Source organism: Telmatherina bonti (assembly GCF_933228915.1).
Source record: "Telmatherina bonti genome assembly, chromosome: 1".
In the NCBI taxonomy this organism is placed as follows: Eukaryota; Metazoa; Chordata; class Actinopteri; order Atheriniformes; family Telmatherinidae; genus Telmatherina; species Telmatherina bonti.
The window spans coordinates 6862317-6880831 of NC_136619.1; the positions used below are offsets into that span (position 1 = coordinate 6862317).

General features: G+C 42.4%; 1 protein-coding gene across 1 annotated transcript in view; it reads right to left on the minus strand.

Moving 5' to 3' along the window:
* LOC306755142 (neural-cadherin) overlaps positions 1-18515 on the minus strand; it is a gene marked incomplete at both ends in the record, with an annotated part of 401965 nt that overhangs the window by 168343 nt on the left and 215107 nt on the right. The window contains 4 exons of the mRNA XM_079239421.1: positions 5180-5323; positions 11988-12174; positions 12359-12486; positions 15845-16094. Coding sequence (XP_079095547.1) covers positions 5180-5323; positions 11988-12174; positions 12359-12486; positions 15845-16094 — 709 coding nt within the window. The remainder of the gene's footprint in view (positions 1-5179; positions 5324-11987; positions 12175-12358; positions 12487-15844; positions 16095-18515) is intronic.

Consider the following 18515-nt stretch of genomic DNA (forward strand, 5'->3'; position numbering starts at 1 on the left):
GTAACCTTAGCTGAGCTTCTGGGCGACGTAGCTACATGTGTGTAGGGACGTTTGTAACTGTAAAAGCAGCATCGCAGGGAGAAGTAGAAGTGTGTATACTCTATGCTGACTGAGAAAGTAGTGGGTATACTCCGCATACCCGGGTGTACCCTGGACTACACCACTGCCGACTTGTTAGGAAAGGAAACAGGCAGATGTTCGCACAGAGACAGGAATCATTTAGAAGTTTTATATGTTTCCAAGCAAAATAACTTCCTCTACTCCTTTATTCCAGCAGTAATGTGACACTAATTGTCCCTGGAACAAAACAGAAGCAAACAGGAAATAATGTGAAAAACTTTGTTTCTACTGAAAGATGAAACCAGTTTATGCATTTTTTTTAATCATTATTGTGCTCTGAAATCATCCTTTTCATCTCCAAACTTTTCTCCAGACTTCACTTTCTAATCTCTTCGGTTTTTGCCTCTGCCAAGCACTTTTAATAATCTATTAGATGCTGATCAACAAAATGCTCCCCTCAATGCAATTACTAGTAAAGCCAAGGTCTGCATCTCAATCACCACCGCATCCTCCAGCCCAGCGTTAATATGAAAGGGAAAGGAGAAGCCTCTGAAGACGAGATGGGATTCACATCTTATTAGCAAGATGAAAGTCAAGGAAAGAGAGGGGAGAATGCTCTAATCCACATCGTTTTGTACCGTCTGTTTTCATGTTAAATGAGACATCGGGGAATACGTGCGATTGCATCCCTTCTTTTCACTCTCATTCTTTCTTTCCTCACCTCTCCTTCCAGTTGTCTGAACCCCTTAAGTATTTAGAAAACTGCTGAGTCCCAGAAGAAACAAACGCACACAGGGAGCGATGCAGAAGTTTAAATAAACAAACAAATTAAGTCAAATTTAATATTTTTCCCAGCTGTAGCACATTTAATATTCTTCCATCTCTGTGGATAATGCAGAAAAGCTGGAGAACGTTTTCTATCTTCAGTTTGCTCTGACGGGAGTTTTGCAGCAGTTTTTAAGCATGTCCTTGTCCTCCTGGTCCATTAGTGAACCTACCTGTTAAACCTGATGACAATTCAATGTGGAATTTAATCAGATTTACTCAACTGCTGCGTGTAATGTACGTTACGTCAGGGCCTGTGCTTCACTGGACAGTTTCCAGTTCACTCTGGCTTTATATTTGCTTCCCAGTACGACTCAGCTGCAGTTATCTGACAGCGTTTGGCACAAAGTGTTTCAGGTTTTATATAAAGAACCACTGAGCTGATGGAAAACAGAAGAAATCTCTGAGGACTGCAGGTGACAGGAGAGGAAGGGTTCCGTGAGTTTGTCGGGAATCTTTCTCCCACAAGGCGCTGCTGTCGTTACAGACCAGCTTCATAGCAGTGGACATTACAGGCGGCTTGATGCTGCTGGTGCAAATCCACCGCCGACTCCAGTTCCACTCAATCCGACCTTCAACTTCATTTCAGTCAGACTTTTCTGTCAGAAGTGGAACCAAAGTGCTTCACAGAGCAGCAGCAGAATTCAAGAGCAGTAAAGGAAACTTTGAAAACAGCAGCTTTTATAAAAGCTGCATGCAAATTAAAAGCAGCCGAATGAAAAGCAAAGCAGACAAACGGACTGAGTCGGCGTCAGGCTCACGTTTCAGCAGATCCTCATCTGGCTGAATCCTGAGCGCTAGCCTGCTTTTACACAGCCAGATGTCTGTTTAACTGTTTTCTGACACTGAAGTCGAACGAAGATGCAGCTGAGAAAAACCTGGACTTCCTCTTTATGGCGGCCGTGTTTCCTGGAAACCACCGAGTCCCTCCATTCTGAACGGTTTGCAGTAAATAGCTCCAAGCTGGCTGGGAATCTAGTAAGCAGGAACGAACCTAAAGGGTGTAAAGTCTGAACTTTGTTCGTCAGATAGACGTCTCAGGTCTTAAGTGCAAATCTCAGACACCCGTTCCACGAGAATAGAAACTTCTCTGATGAAGAATCACTTCGGAGGTGCAGCAAGCGGTAGAAAGGTTTCTGATTTTCGTTCCTCCTGACAAACTCAGAAACACAGACATGTTTCTCTATAAATAACAACAAGAAACAAAACATTTAGTCATTCTGAGGCCAGTTTCTCTCATATCATCTTCAGAGATAATTAGAAAAATCCCACTTTGGATCCTGACTGCTGCCTGTCATAACTGCATCTGGATCTATAGAATTCATGTTTAATAGGAACCAATAAGAGCGCCGCTCCACATTTCAGACAGTTTAATGACAGTTTAATGGTGCAAAATAACAATATCAGACACGCAAAGATAAAAACTGACACGTAATGACTGTAACTGAATATTCACGCTATTATTCAGGGTTCTCGCTCCATATTTACCAACATCAAACAAACAAGACAGAAAGTAAAATTCAGTCTTTTATCTTGTTAAACTGACTTAATGGAGTTGTTACACCCCGACTCTGCAGGGAAAACGGGAGGCGACATTCAGCACATAAAAGTAAGTGGTAAGAAAAGGTTTATTACCAAACCAACACAAGATTAATGACAAAACATCCTCAGTTTAAACCACAAAAACACCACAAAACCAACCAAAAGGTGAAAGGACTCTTTTACAGGCAGCTACAACAACAAAGCAGCTGGGAAGCTGTTCTACCCAAACAACGCTGCTCTAAATGTTCATCAGCAGCCTGATTATGTTGCAGAGTTTCACCCAGACAGCAGGTGATTGGGCCAATCACAGGTTAGGTGTCCCAAATCCAGCCAATCGCAGATAGTTTAGAGCACAGCTGGGTGTGTGCTGTGGAGCCAGTCCTGGTTAAAGCAAATCAAACAAGAAGCCAGGGCCTCATGGGAGTCATGAAGAAGCAGCACAACGTTTCTCAGAGATCAAATCTGCCTTTCTGTCAGGCGTCTACAGAGTTAGCTGGTCTGAGTCTCCTCATCAGGACATTACTGCAAACCTCATGGCTCGTTATAATCTGACCAACCAGATCATTCACCTACAGAGGGACAATGTCTCTTCCTCTGGAAGGCTTGTCAGTGCTTCGTGCTCTACATGATACACAGAGACACGTTTCAACAAAAGGCTGGAAAACTACAAACCAAAACCAGCCAGAGGAACATCTCACAGCTACTTCTGGCACAGAGCAAGAGCTCAGCCACATATGAAAGGAGCATTTCAGAGAAGCAGTCTCTTAGATGTAAAGATGGACAGGACCTCACCTATCTGAGCTGAACTGCCAAAAATAGTTTTCAGTTTCAGAAAATGTTTTCAAACCAGATTTGAAAAGATTGAAGATCCCACCATCTACAGACTCTGAGAATCAGAAGGAATCTCTGTGTGCCAGGGACAAGGCTGAAGGCCAAATGGATGCTGGTAAGCTACGAGTCTTCAGGCCGCACTGCAAGACTCTCAGCTGGAAATCACTTCCAGAAGTCCCTGTCTGACCACAGTTCAGCCTGAAATCCACACATGCAGGTTGAAGCTCCAGGATCCAGAAACACGCCGTCTTCTCTGGACCAAAGCTCATTTAAAATGCTCTGAGTGGAAACCTGGATGAAGATGTGGAATAGTTTGTGGACAGCATGGACGGCGTGTCCTGCAGACTAAAGAGGAGAGGGAGCATCCAGCTTGTTATCAGCCTGCATCTCTGATGGGATGGGGTTGCATTAGTGCCGATGGCGTGGGCAGCTTCCACATCTGGGAAGCTCCATCAATGCAAAATCACTCTGTTCCAACTTTTTACAGATGTGTTCCTGCCATCAAATTCAAAATGAGCTCAAATTTTCCATGAAACGTCTCCGTTTTTGTCATGGTTTGCTGTTTGAGTCTGTGCAGGTTGCCATGGGGACTCGAGGCGGAGTCTGGAGCTTCAATTACAACCACCTGGAGCTCATCTTCCTGATTTATCCTGCTATTTAAGGACAAGCTGGAGCTCCAGTCTTCGCCAGATTGTCTCTCTTTACTGCGTGCACGTCAAGACCATTACAGACGTCTTCCTGGATCAGGATCCTTTTCCTCAGCCAACTTCACCAACTGCTTATGCCTGCCTGCTTGTTCTGCCTCAAACCAAGGCCAACCACCACAACCAGAGGCCACCCCCCCAGCAACCTTTCATCAGAATTCCAATTATCTGAGAAGTTCTTCCCTGGACCAGACCAACAGGATCTGAGTACTAAATAAATACTTCATTTACCTCTTCATCTGTACGTTCTGCTTTTGGGTCCACCCCTCCACCCCGGTCTCTGACCATGACAGTTTTGACATCGGGTGCTGATTAAATTGCGAATAAAACACAAGTTTATTAAATTACTGAATAAATTCTTGGGGTGTGTTTAGGTTTGCTATGGAGCTTTCTGAAACATCCAGTTAGCACACATCAGTACGTATGTTTGATCTTTTCCACCTTCTTATGTCCAAAAAGCCTAAAAAATGTTCGACTGACCCAGTCAGTCGTCTCTAGCATTAAAAAGCTCTATGTGTGTGTGAGGTAAGCCGTTGTAAGCGGTGCTCAGTCCCATTAAAGGTAAAGAAGCTCGACTTAGAAGATCCAGGATGTGAAGCAACTACGAGTTAAATGGTGAAAACGCTTCATTAGATAAAACGGCTCAGCTTTGTTTGTTGACATGGATGATGTGGATGACTTTACATGACAGAAATCACTCATCGAGTGGAAAAATCCAAAGCAAATCTCCGTAAAACTGTAAAATATTTGGCTATTTGGAACTTTTGGGAGTTAATACTCGTTGAGAAAATGATAAAACATCAGGCGCATCACAAGACCCCAAGGACGTGAATCAGCTGCTTAAGGAAACGCTTGACGAGAGCCAGAGAAATATTTTCAAGCCCCAAATCCTCACAAAGAATGATTTTAATGCTTCAGAGCATTGAAATAAGCTTCCATTGAAAGTTTACTCTTTTCACAGTGGCTGATTCAAACATTTCATTCTGTTTTTCATTTATTCTGCTGCTGCCCTTCGCTGCCAGTTAAAGGCTGGCAGACAAAAAGAAAATCAACCAATAGATCTTTCTGATTCCTTTCAGTAACGTGTGTGTGTGTGTGTGTGTGTGTGTGTGTGGATGCAGACTTTTATTCCCAGCTCCAACATCACCTCTCCACTTCAGATCTGTTTCTACAAGGAGATATTCTGACACGCATATTCCTTTCTTCACGCCACCCACCTTCATCCCCATCGTTGGCGCTGACGGTGAGAGCGGCGAAGCCTACGTCAGCATCCTCGTCCACATCCACTTCATAGGATGCCTGTGCAAACATGGGCTTGTTATCGTTCACGTCGCTGATAAAAACACGGACATATGCTGTGTCTGTGAAAAAAAAAGAAAGGAGAAGCGGAAAAGGCAATTAGAAACACGGGGTTGTTCTTATTCTGTCAACTTGAGCACCAACATCTGTTTTCCTTTTTGCACAGCAACGTTTCACTCACTTCTCTGCGGCGCATTAACACACAGCAGACAGCAATGTTGGCGTTTCATCATTCAAACAGAGGCAAGATATCCTCAATAAATCATCCTCCGTCTTCCTGCAGTATGTCTCCATTACTACAGTATGTTTTACCATCAGATCCAGCTGTTTCTCTGCCTCTTCAGCATCAAATCGCAGGCTGAAGCCAGTTTAAGCACCCGGAGGGCATCGCTGTGAGGCTCTGTGGCTCTGCAAGCCAACACGCTACACATCCTTTGATACGAGCATGGAAAGAAGCGTGATTTGCAACCCGGCTTGGAGATGAGATGAATTATTGAAACCGGAGTGGAAGAGTTGCTGTGGAGTTCGTGGCACAGAGAGCGAACTAATGCAGCCCCTCGGAGCTAAAACAGAACAAGCTGCAGATGTCGGCGCTTTGCACATGTTCAGGATCTGTCACAGAAAGGTGGGGAGGTGGAGGGCGAGCAAGCAGACCCCCCCCCTTTCATCTGCTTACGATGCCCACTCATCCATGTTTTTACAGTTTCTTCTTCATAAGCTGCAGTTTTTCAGTGGTTTTTTTTACTCAGGTGGGCTTAAAACAAGAAAACCTGAGAACATTTTTCTTTGTTTGTTTCTCTTGATCTTTTTTTTTTTTTCTATTTCTTTTCAATCTTAGAAACTCTGAGAAAACTCAAACATCTGAAGCATAACTTTGCCTCCAAACAGGATCATTACTGATGATTACAAAATCAAAGTTCATCACATTTCAGAGAGATTTTCCCTCTCCGTGACTGAAGCTCCGTAAACGTCCTCATCTTACATCAGATTTTTATAGTGGAGCAAAAGAAAAAGAAAAACATTTTCTTCCATATTTTAGGTTGTGTGGCTGAACTTGTCCAGGTCCTGCAGTCACAACTTCTAAACTTGTTTTATTCTTTTATTTTGTAAAAATGATTTTTAATGCTAAAAAAGACCAAACGTGAGTCTTGAATGATGAGGCAAACATACGTCACCGTATCCAGCATGGTGAACACACAGCTGGAGGTCATGGAGTCTTTTCCTTCATGACCACCAGCTAGTTTCCATCTGCAGAAAATCCATCTTTACAGCTAAATTCACAACTAAAAGGTCAATTACCAGACTAAAAGAAAAGCAAACAACTGAGACTGGAAGTATTTCAGCTGGAAAACAGGAAAATATCAACGCCTACAACTACTTCACTTTGGAGTGTGTGTTGGTCTGATCTGTCCATCAGCCGTCCTTCATGTCGGACACGTAAGAAATGATCAAGATGAAACTGTAACCTGACTTTAGTCTCTGTCCTGCTGTAGCGACTCAGTGTGAGATGATCTGTAAATAGATCATTTATCAGAAATATAGTCCTCTTTAAAAACATGCTGTAGCACTGTGGAATAAAAAGTTGCTTTATTAAATCTCAGTTTTCTGTTTCTGGATGCAATAGAATCTATTAAAAATGCTCCATTAAAGCATTCATTAAGCAGCAGCATCAAACACAGCGTGGTCTGGTTTCTGCTCTGTGTGGACGGAAGACTGGCTCACCGCTGACCTGCAGCATCATTACACGCCTGCAGAAGAGGAAGACTTGACCCGCCTCCGTAGCAAAGGAGCTGCTACACAGAACCTTGTCTAGTAGTCACACTGAGCAGCTCTTCAGTCTAAATCCACAACACATTTTCTTCCCTTTGTTGTAGTTCTGGGACACTTCTACTGGAACTTTGTTGCATACTTTAGCGGGTCTGGGTTGACCTGTTCTGATTGTCCCGTCTCCTCCTGGCGGTCGCACATGAACGCTCAACGTGTAGCGTGAGGAACTAAACCGACACATGAAAGCTGTTCCCCTGCTTGGTTCTGTTTGCTTTGTTACGCAGACTCTGATGAAGACTCACCACATGTTATTAACTTCTTCTTCAGACTGTGTCCCAATGAGACAATGCCGCGGGGAAACCCTGCTTTAAAGACACTTTCAGCCTATTTTTAGTTCCAGCTCATGTTTTACGTGTCAAAACCTGTTTTATGTTACAGCCTGTATTTCTGGAGTAAAATAAATGTAAAAACTGTAACAAATTCTTGTTTGGCGTGTAACCTTTTATTAGAGCTGCAAATGTAAGTTTGATCTGGGCATTTTATAGTGATTCTGAGGTAAATAATTAGTCATTAAAATTAGATTTTATTTTGATTCAGTTCAGTGATCAATGCAAGCTAACATCACATGCTGATTTAATTTGATCATTTCCCTTCATTTCAAGTCATAAAAAGCAACTCAGATACCAACATCTAATAGTCCTCTTTAGCTCAGACATTTAACCAGAAATAATCTGTTCTTTCTATGAAAACAGCCTGAACCTCCATTTTGGACATTGACCTTTTAAATCATTTTAACAGGACGGGAAAGAAAAAAGGAAATAATTTCCACATGAAGACATTTAAGCAGGACATGGTGTAAACTGTACTTCCACTTACAGTCGCAAACTAAATGTGAAATATATTAAATATAAAGTTTCTCCTAAGTACATCTGAAAGCCACAAAGAAGAACTTTGGCAGGTTTTCTTTGCTCCCTAATGAAGGTTAAATCAGTACAGGCGGTCCTGGGTTTATGAACGTGTCGTTCCTACGCCGCGGCGTTATCCAAAAGTCCTCCTAAGTCAGATGTCTACCCTCAAATGCTCCCTAAAGACCCCCTTAAACACAAAATAACTTGTCAAATACACATATTATACATGATATTAATAGAAAATGGAAAATAGATGATACAGAACATTGTAACTTCGAAACATACTCTATTTTTATATTACATTTATTTAACGAGTATTGTAAAGTCAAAACAGCGTAAGTCAAGAACTGCATTTGCCAAGGACCGCCTGTGTCTGTTTTGCATCTTGCCTCTTTTCTAAGATCTCTCCAAGCAGTAAAAATCACTCCTATGCAATCTTTTGCTTCATCTTTTGTTTTTTTCTCTCTCCCTTAGATAATGTTGTCTGAGGTTCCTTTGATGAGACGGCGATCATGATTGTTCCAAAGCACCAGTGTGTCGATATCCAGTTGCTGGTTCATGACATGTTACCATAGAGTAATATGTTGATATAAAATGATGCTTTAGGATGGAAAAGTGCAGATTCTCTGCCATGAGACGCTACAAGGCAACCAGCACCGTAAGGCCAGTGGACCGTGATATCGTAAAAATATTGACGAATTGATGTTTGATACATATTTTTTTAGTTTGTATCAACGTTTGCTTTAACCAGTGTTTTGATGTAGATTGTTCAGTTGTTTCATGCCTAACTGGAATTCTTTCATGTCTAAGTGTATTCATTCATTCATTCACTCATTTTATGAAGCCGGTTAATCTGATCAAGGGTCACAGGTAGCCGGAGCCTATCCAGCAGCCTTCGGGCGAGAGGCGGGGTACGCCCTGCAGGTCGCCAGTCCATCGCATGTCTATATGTACTTTGAGAATAACTTCTTACATGTTCTTAGTAACTGGCCAGCTGTCCAGGGTGTACCCTGCCTCTCGCCCTGAGACCCCTGAGATAGGCTCCAGCTCCCCCCACGACATTTAATCAGATTAATCGTTCGGATTAGGATGGATGGATGTTCTCAGTAACCGGGAAGAGCTGCTGGTGGGCGGCTTTAAAGATGGGGTAGGTAATATCTCTCAGAGACTTTTTTTTTTTTTTTTTTTACTCTGGGTGACATGGTTCCTCGTCCTGATAGAAGTCTGTACATTTTGTAATCATGAACAATAAGAAATATAGTTAGACCCCTCAGCTTACTGTAAATCTGTAAAAACTGACCAATCCAAACGTTGAGGGAGAATTGAAGTTGTTCATTTCCTATATCTCGTAAGCTTCTTCTCCCAGTTCCCCTCCTCTCCCTCCAGCAGCGCATACCTGATAGCCACACCCTGCATATAAACAGCGTGTTAGGATGAAAATACAGCGTAGTGAAGAAGAAACTCGTGAGGCAAACATGGCTGAGAAAATGCAGGAAGGATTTCCCGGCTCGGTTTATTTGCCCCTCTTGCTAAAACAGCCGAGGGAGAGAAAATCGTTGGTGGAAAAAGCTGCGAACGAGACAAGCAAAAAGCAAAACCAGAGGGGGAGGAGCCAAGACAGGGTGCCACTTTCACATCTTGGTAGCTGCCCGACATTACCTACCCCAGCTTTAACTTCAATAATTTTCTACTTAGAGTTATGATGCTTTAAAATGTGCAGAATGTGGTTCAAACAAGCAAAGATGAAAAGATGCCATCAGGACTTCATATTTCATAAAAGTGACATGAGAAATCTTATTTATTGCTTGTTTTATAGACTGGTGAAAATGGTGCCAAAAAGTGTTCCTGAGAACACAAAGTGATTTCGAGTTCCGTTTTAAATAAGTTCTGCCTGAGATATAAAAGATCCACATCTACCAACACATTTTCCTTCTCTAGGCCTGACATGTTCTGGCTCTTCCTCTACCAGGATCATGACTCAACATCCAATCCACTCACTGGTCCTTTTTTGCCAAAACAAACATCATCAGAAAATGCAGCATTAGTGGTTTTCACAGAATTGTAACCTGACTTTTTTTTTTTTACTGAAAGTGTTGAAACTATTTTGGTTTTGGAGACAAGGCTACGGATCCTGCTCTGTTTCACTGATTTTTCTACCAACACCTCTCTCAATCCACCCATCTGTCTCAACATCTGTTAATTTCTTTATCCTTTCTCTATTCTACCAGAGCATGTATGCATTTCGTCTGGCAGCAAATGAGAGAAACGGAGAGATGGAAAAGGGAGGAAGTCGAGAGTGACGGGCTGAAAGAGAAGGATAGCCTTTGGCCCTTCAGTGTAGAGAGATGAACAGATGTGGGAATGACACAGAAAGAGGAAAACAGATTATTTCAGCCTTCAATGAAGGTTTGAAGTCTTAAACGAACTCTACCCAGCAGATGTCTACTGCACTATCCTCTTGTTCTCTTCCTTTTCCTGAAATACCATCACCACAGTGAGTTACCTGTATTCAATAAAAACTGAATCTAAACACCAAACAAATACTTAAAATCTGACAACATTTCTGCTGGTTGTCTTAAACACACTTTGGCATTAGCATAATGATAGCCAAAAACTTTAGTGTTTCTGCTGGTGTGCAAGGCGGACCTCCATTTGATTACATCAACATTTGTTTTCTGATTTATTTGCTCCATAAAAAAGAAAAAAAGAACTTTCTTAATTGCAACAGCCAAATGTATAACCTTGCAATCTGAATGCACACAAGCATCTGCAGCATGGTTTAAATGGCCAAATGGTAGAAAACAGACTGGCACTATAACTGAATGGTATGGATGGATGGACAGACCGATGGATGGTTGGACAGATGGATGGATGGATGGATGGATGGTTAGATGGATGGATGACTGGATGGATGATGGATGGGTGGATGGACAGATGGATTATGGATGGATGGATGGATGGATGGATGGATGACTGAATGGATGGATGGATGGGTGGATGAGATGGATGAATGGATGAATGGATGGATGAATGGATGGATGGGTGAATGGATGAATGGATGACTGGATGGATGGATGGATGATGGATGGATGGATGGATTGACGGATGGATGGATGGATGGATGGATGGATGGATGGATTGACGGATGGATGGATGGATGGATGGACAGATGGATGTAAGGATTGACAGATGACAGATGGATAAATGCAGGTTTATGTGAAACAACTTCCAGTAATAAAAGCAAACCTCGCTGTTGGGAATAAAAATGTCTGAGAGACTGAAACACGTTTTAACACAAGCTGCCAGTTTTCGACCTGAAGTTTTCGTGATCAGTTCACGCTTTAAGACAACAGCATGTTGTCCATCTGGTTCTGAAACATCTAAAAGTTTACGGAAGATGAAATTAAGTTCCCTTATTAAACTTACAGTGCATTTTCCCTTCATTCTGAAATGATACAAAGAGCAGGTGCTGCGAGTGTTTGGTGAGCAATATAGCTTCTGCACTGCATGGCTTTATGTTTGTTTGTAGCAAAGCATGTCTCTGATGATGGATTTATATCATCCATGGCTAAATAAGCTGAAAAGTGAAGGTGTGAAAGCTGCCTAGCTGTAACTTCTTCATTAATCATCCTCACAGATCATCATCATGGCAGGTAAGCTTTCATGTCTCAAGTGACTTATTATCTGCACAATGAAACTAGATGGAGACCAAATTCTTGCTAATGTGAAACCGACGAGACGCCAAACACATTTTCTTCAGAGCTTCTTCTGTGATTCTTTCTTCACATGTTAGAAACAGGAAACGTGCCAAAAATCTACAAGGCACGTGGCTGCAGCACATATTCTCACACAGCCGGTGTGGATGCTCTAATCATGTTCTGCACACGCCACACACACCACACACACACACACACACACACACACCACACTCCCAGCGTGAAGCCGGCGTAACACTAAGCACTGCAGCTACTCCTCTACACAACATGTTACAAACTGGACAAACTGTGCAGCAGTCAGATGACAGCCATCATGCAAGTGTCCCGTGAGTTACCAGAGTTAGGCTGTCCATGCTTCCCTGGCCGAGCCGATTCCCAGCCATCCACCGACTGGACCTCCAGCAGATATGAGCTTTTGGTCTCACGGTCAAACACGGCTTGTGTGTAGATGAAGCCCAACTCTGGGTCAATTCGGAAATACCGGTGGTCCCCGCTGCGATCCTCCAGCAGGGAGTAAGAGATCTGGGAGGATATGATGAGGGAGGTGTGATCATTCAGAAGGGTCAGATGTTAAAAGACAGCAAATTAGCTTAAGTTTACACGGCAAGGAGGAAGAGAATCTGAGATCACTGACGACATCTGTCGACTGTACTGCTGCGGGGATGTACAGTAAAATATACATGGTACATTCTTTCATTCTTGTTACCTTTCCATTAAGATCCAAGTCCAGATCATTGGCAGAAACCTGGAAGACCAAAGTTCCTGACTCCGCTCCTTCAGTGACCGAGGCCTCGTAGATGGAGGAGGTGAAAAATGGAACGTTGTCATTTACATCTGAGGACAGAGGACAGAAAGTGCTCTTCTAGTGCCTTTAATATCAGCAGAGTTCAGAAAGAAACATTAAAGATGAAGGACGTCCCAGAGGAAGGTGCAGATCATCTAGCCTAAAGAAACACAACGTAAAGCCTCGATCCATCTCCATTATCCATTATAATCCAGCGCAGACATAAAAGTGTCAGCAACAAATCTCTATTTGGCCCCAGAACAAAGCCAACTATTGATTCTGGAGAAGAAGAAACCCAGTTCAACTTTCTTTTCAACCTTTTGAAGCATAAAAAGAGTCTTCACTCAGAATTTCTCAGTGATTCAGTTGAGATCAGAGTTGATCCCAGAGCCACAAAGAGTGGTAAGAGATGATTCAAATGCTTTAATTTGCATTGGAGAACATCATAAGTTAGTTTATCTGGCATTCAAAGCGAGTTTTAAAACCACACAATGGGCCGTGAGGAGCAGTGAAAGCAGCCTGTAGCTGCTGGCGTGTGATTGGACAAAGATGCAGCGCGACTCCTCAAACTCCAGCAACAAAGAAGACTTATCCTCCCCAAGAATCATGTCACCAACAGCAACTTCTTATAGATAAAAATGACCCAAAATTTACCACTTTTGTTTAGTTTGTTTTGGAAAAAGACATGAAAAACAGACCGTGATTCAGTTGCACAGTTTGTACATCTTTAAAGGTACAGTGTGTCCCTCATTTTTAGTAGTAAAAATCAAGCACTGGACATGTGTTTTGTTTGTTTGTTTGTTAGCCTACAGTGGAAAAGCTCCATTGCAACAGTTTTTAGTTGCTTCCCAGAAGTGACACCAGCCAACGACCATGTGCTTCTTCCAGATGGATTTTTCCTGCTGTTTTATTATTTATTTCAACTGATTCCAAAAATCCTCCCAACATCCCAAAATAAAGGCGGTTGGGGGCATTTATGGCAAGTATTGAAATAAATAGACAAATAAATGAGTCAAACATAAATGAGACCCTGTGAGTGACAATAAGATTGTAAAGTAGTGTTTTTCTTTGTTTTTTTTTTAAATTTTTTTTTTTTTTAGTGGGAGGGGTTGGAGTTTACAGTCAGATAAAATAAATTAAATGACTAAAAACACAACAAAATAAAATCATACAAAGAATAAAGACGTAATTATATGAAAGATGATAAACAGGAAGGATTATTAAGCTGGAAAGATTCTGCAAAACGTTTGTATTTGTGTTGTTTTTCCAGCTTTAAACAGCTTCAATGACAAACTAAACAACATTTAGCACACACTGCGATGCAACTGTCTCATCTTTGTTTGTCTTAATAAGAGCCGATACGATAGCCCTGAATAATCAGCAGAAAGGAGAACTTCAAGCAGCAGAAACCTGATTACAAACTACAAAATAATAAAACTGAATCAAATAAAAGTCCTGAACACCATACCAATAAACATTTCTATTATCCACAATCAAACCGCTTTGATACTTGTGTTATAAACCACGTAATGGTCGGAGTATAAATGGAACCAGCAAGCCGCGAGATCAACGTCGGCTGATACGAGCTCTCGCAGGTGTTTTGTTTTCCTGCAGCTGATTGTTTCACTTTTCTTCCTGCTGAATTAAACGTATTCCTGTTTCCATGAAAAACTGTCCACAACTGTGTTCTGTGAGGTGAAGACATCTTTTCTTGGTGGAGGTTAAAGTTCGGTTTTTAGTTTACTTTCAGACAAATGGTGCCATTTACAAACTAATGAAGGTAATAAAATGATGGGAGAGGAGTAGTTAGAACCACAACGGGCAGGTGGAGGATGGTATAATTTAGTGATTTACTTGTGTTTTACTCTCATCAGAGCAATCTGCTCCAGATACAGCAGAAGAATGGAGACCAGGTTTTTCAGACAGTCCAGTGACTCGTTCCAATTGGGCGATATTTTACACCTTCAAATGGTTTGGTTTATGTTCAAGGTGCTCTTAACTCAAACTAAAAGCTCAGTAAAAACGCTTCTGTGGTTTTCAATCACAGTTAATACAATGAACAGTTAATAGAGCAAGTATAAAAAAGTATTTCATATATATAAGTTCATATATATATAAGTTGAGGACCCTGCACGTTTCATCTCGCGTATTCGCATTTTTAAAACCATACAGTTAACTTCTTCTAATAAACACTCCATATTTTACATCATGCCGCAGTAGGAACAGGCATTCAGAGAAGCCCCTCTGGCTCAGAGAAGCCCCTCTGGCTCAGAGAAACCCCTCTGGATCTGAGAAACCCCTCTGGCTCAGAGAAGCCCCTCTGGATCTGAGAAACCCCTCTGGCTCAGAGAAGCCCCTCTGGATCTGAGAAACCCCTCTGGCTCAGAGAAGCCCCTCTGGATCTGAGAAACCCCTCTGGCTCAGAGAAGCCCCTCTGGCTCAGAGAAACCCCTCTGGCTCAGAGAAGCCCCTCTGGCTCAGAGAAACCCCTCTGGATCTGAGAAACCCCTCTGGCTCAGGCTCACAATGGCTGCAAGCCACTGCATGAGGTTCCTCTGTGTTCAGAGCCAGTCAGCCAGAACTTTCAATAAACAAACTGCGTTAAAGCGCAGTAATAAAATTAACGTTCTAATTAATTAATGTATTAATGTGATAACAGCGCATGAATCGAGCATTAATATGAATAAAACGATCTGGAGGCATCTGCGTTCAGTCTCTGAGGAAACATCTCCATGCTGCCTGGACCAAATGACTTAATTACCTTCATGGACTGGACGGAGCGACGCCTTCTGACATAGTTGCTTTGCAGAACCTAAAACTGGGATTTGTGTGTTACTAGACATTGAATATGAGTGCATCTGGTTTTTCCAGGTGATATCTAATGCTCATTATGAAGCCTGTTGTACATTTATTGATTGGAAATGTTACTGAGCTTCCGGGGTTGAGGGCAGCTGTTGTTGAAACTAGAGATGCATGCTTTTTTTCATTTAGTGTCTTTTATCTGTACATCTGTACAGGAACGATGGCGGTGTTGTAGAAGTGATGAATGTGGTCATGAGAAAGCTGACACTGAATATAGAGTTTTAGTTTATTTGTGATAACATTTTATCGGGTTAGTACTTCAAATTATTGCAGTTTTTCCACGTCTTTGCAATCCTTTTTAACATACAGTAACCTTTTGGATAGCAGTGCTAAAATCTTACTTCTGAGATTTAATTCTCAGCATCATATCAGTGCCTCTGAAGCTGTAAAAGTGTGTGTGACCTTGCACAGATAAAGAGCTGTAAACATGCAATGCTTGCAGGGACACAATGGCAGCCATCAGAATTGAAGGATGAAAATGGAAAGTGAGTTTAAAGAAACATGTTTGCTTTGAGTCTGACTGGTTAAGAGAGAAAAAAGGCTTACCAGTAACGTTGACATAGACTGTGGTGAAGGCAGCCAGTGGAACAGCAGCAACATTCTGAGCTCGAACCCGCAGGATGAAGTTCCTGGTGGTCTCATAGTCCAGCGGCTCAGCCACCAGGATGGACGCAGAACCATCCTCTCGGTTGGGGGTCAAGTAGAAGCGAACAGGCATGTTGGTCTCTGGAACCATCCCATCCTCCAGGTTGTAAGTTACCCTGGGATCCCCAAGAGGGGATGTAGCTTTGATGGTCTTTTTGAAACAGAGCAAAAGTAAAACTCATCTTTCCATATTCATATTCAGTGAACATTTGATTATCATGTTATACCGTAACATCACAGATAAATGACAGTCCTAGATGACCAAACCACATCCAACCCCAGAGATTTTTACCCAGCTTCATATTTCTCTCACTTCCCTGAATGAGCGAAGGATGACCTGCAACCAAAATCTGAAGAATTGACAGGATGTCTACATCTTTCCAATGATCTATTCTGAGAGCTGGAAACTGTTTAATTCCAGCAGTGACCCTCAGGACATGAGCCGCTACCACAATGTCCATTATTAAGAGTCCAAAAAAAGATCCGTTCCAATGGAAATAAAAGGATCGCCGTAATAATAACCAGCCTTAAACTGTGAGACAAGACAACAAGCAGCTGACATCCGGTGGGATCAAAGGGAAATGTACCCTGATCTCCATTCTGCTTCCGCTCCAAGCTAATTAAGGAGAGGCCATTCAACAGATGACGGCGTGTACGACCCAATTAAAATCAAAAATGCCATCTTGGGCATGATGCAGCTTATTCTGAGTGACCTAGCTGTATCCATTCAACCTGCAGAGCACAGAGGGGAGAATAATGAGGTATCCTGTGAAGCACGGAGAACTGGCAAACATGTGTGCTGGTGTCGGCCATGAAGCCTTAAGCGTCCATGCCAGAGTCACTGCATCTTTGCAGAACAGTGGTTTCAAACTGAATGATGGTCTTTATCAACGCGGTGCTGTGGGTAGCAGCTCTTTCTCGCTGCCTTCATTAGCCTCTCTCACAAACACAATTAAACACTCATGTTGCGATATAAAATACTCCCTCTCCGCTATTCAGATGAAAATATTCATGGGCAACTCGCGGAGTTTATTGCTTTGCAGAAAGCCTTGAACAGTAGAGTTGATTACTTGAAAATGTGTTTGTGGAATATAAAGAAAAAGGATTCATCTGAACGACATTAGTAAATGGACTCAGAGAGGGTGGCGGGTGGGGGGCGGGGGTTGTGGCTCCTACAACCTGCTTGGAATGCATGAATTTGCACATATTGTTCCCACAGTGTGGATACATGATGGTTTTTGTGTCTTTGTTAATCAATTCATCGGCTACAGACTCATTTTGAGAGAATTTCTGTTCCTGATGAATGTACGTACGTTTTACACACGAACGCTAGTTTCAGTTTGGAAACAGCTCCAGAGAAAACAAGAGGCCACTGGGATTTAAATCTTACACCAGCATCGTAGTCTACATAAGTGAGCACATGGTTGTGGTCCGTGGACCGTGCCGTGGCCACCGGGACCCAACATCTGTAGAAAACTCCATGGCATCCCTCTGCATCAACGCTTCCTCCTGGTGGTCTATGATCTCCCCTCCAAATGGCCCAAGGTGCCGCCTATCAGGCCCCTCAGCCTCAGCGGAGTCACAGAGGAAAGGGTTAAGGACTGAAAGATCATCGCTCAAAACCTCAAAGTGACCTTTAACCCTCTGTGGACTAAGGGTATTTTAGAGAAATAAACCTCGCCTGACTTTTTTTTTTTTTTTTTTTTTAGTTTAAATGCTAATAAACACCACCTTTCAATGCCCCATAATGTTCTATACCTTGTTTTTTTTTTTTAATTTTTTTTTTTAAATTGAAATATCATAAACTGCTATGTAAATGAGGCTCCTTTGCTTGAAATAAAGAGTATTATAATTTCGAAGCATGACTAGAGGTACTGAGAGGGACTGAAGCACCGCAGCTTTCCGCTGCACACACTGTATCTGTTACCACGTTATACATCTGTTACGATGCCGTCGTGTCGTTTAGGTTGAAATAAAATACTTGAGTAATGCAAATGTTTGTTTGAGCAATTACGCATGCGTGCACAAAAGCTGTTGTTTTCATCATTTATCGGCCTTGTAAATACAGAAGGCAGCTATCCGACTGCTAATGACACCGATGCAGAGTGATTGACACCGTTTGGAGGCGTTTCCTGAGACATCATCAGCTCTGATTGGACAAACACGTGTCATGCGCCAAAAACAAAGGCTCTGATTGGAACACCTATTTTGACACAACACTGTATCACTTATGAATGGGCTGCAGTGATGCTGGAACTACCGTCTGAAAGCCCGGAGTCTCCCGATTAAGAGGGGGAAAAAAGTAAATTTCTATCTTTTATGTTTTGAAAGCTATGCTGGATCAAACACAACATGGTCCCTGGCATCGCTGACGATGCCGGCGTCCACAGAGTGTTAAACACGGCGCCAAACTGAGACTGGGGTGACGTGGATGCAAGAACAGTTAGAAATTGGCTCCTACGGGCTGTCCTGAAGCAGCCACGGGAACCAGACTGTAGAAGACTGGAGTAAAGTCATGCACTCCCATGAGTCCAGTTTTCAGCAGACCTGGTGAGACCTTCAACCTGCAGTG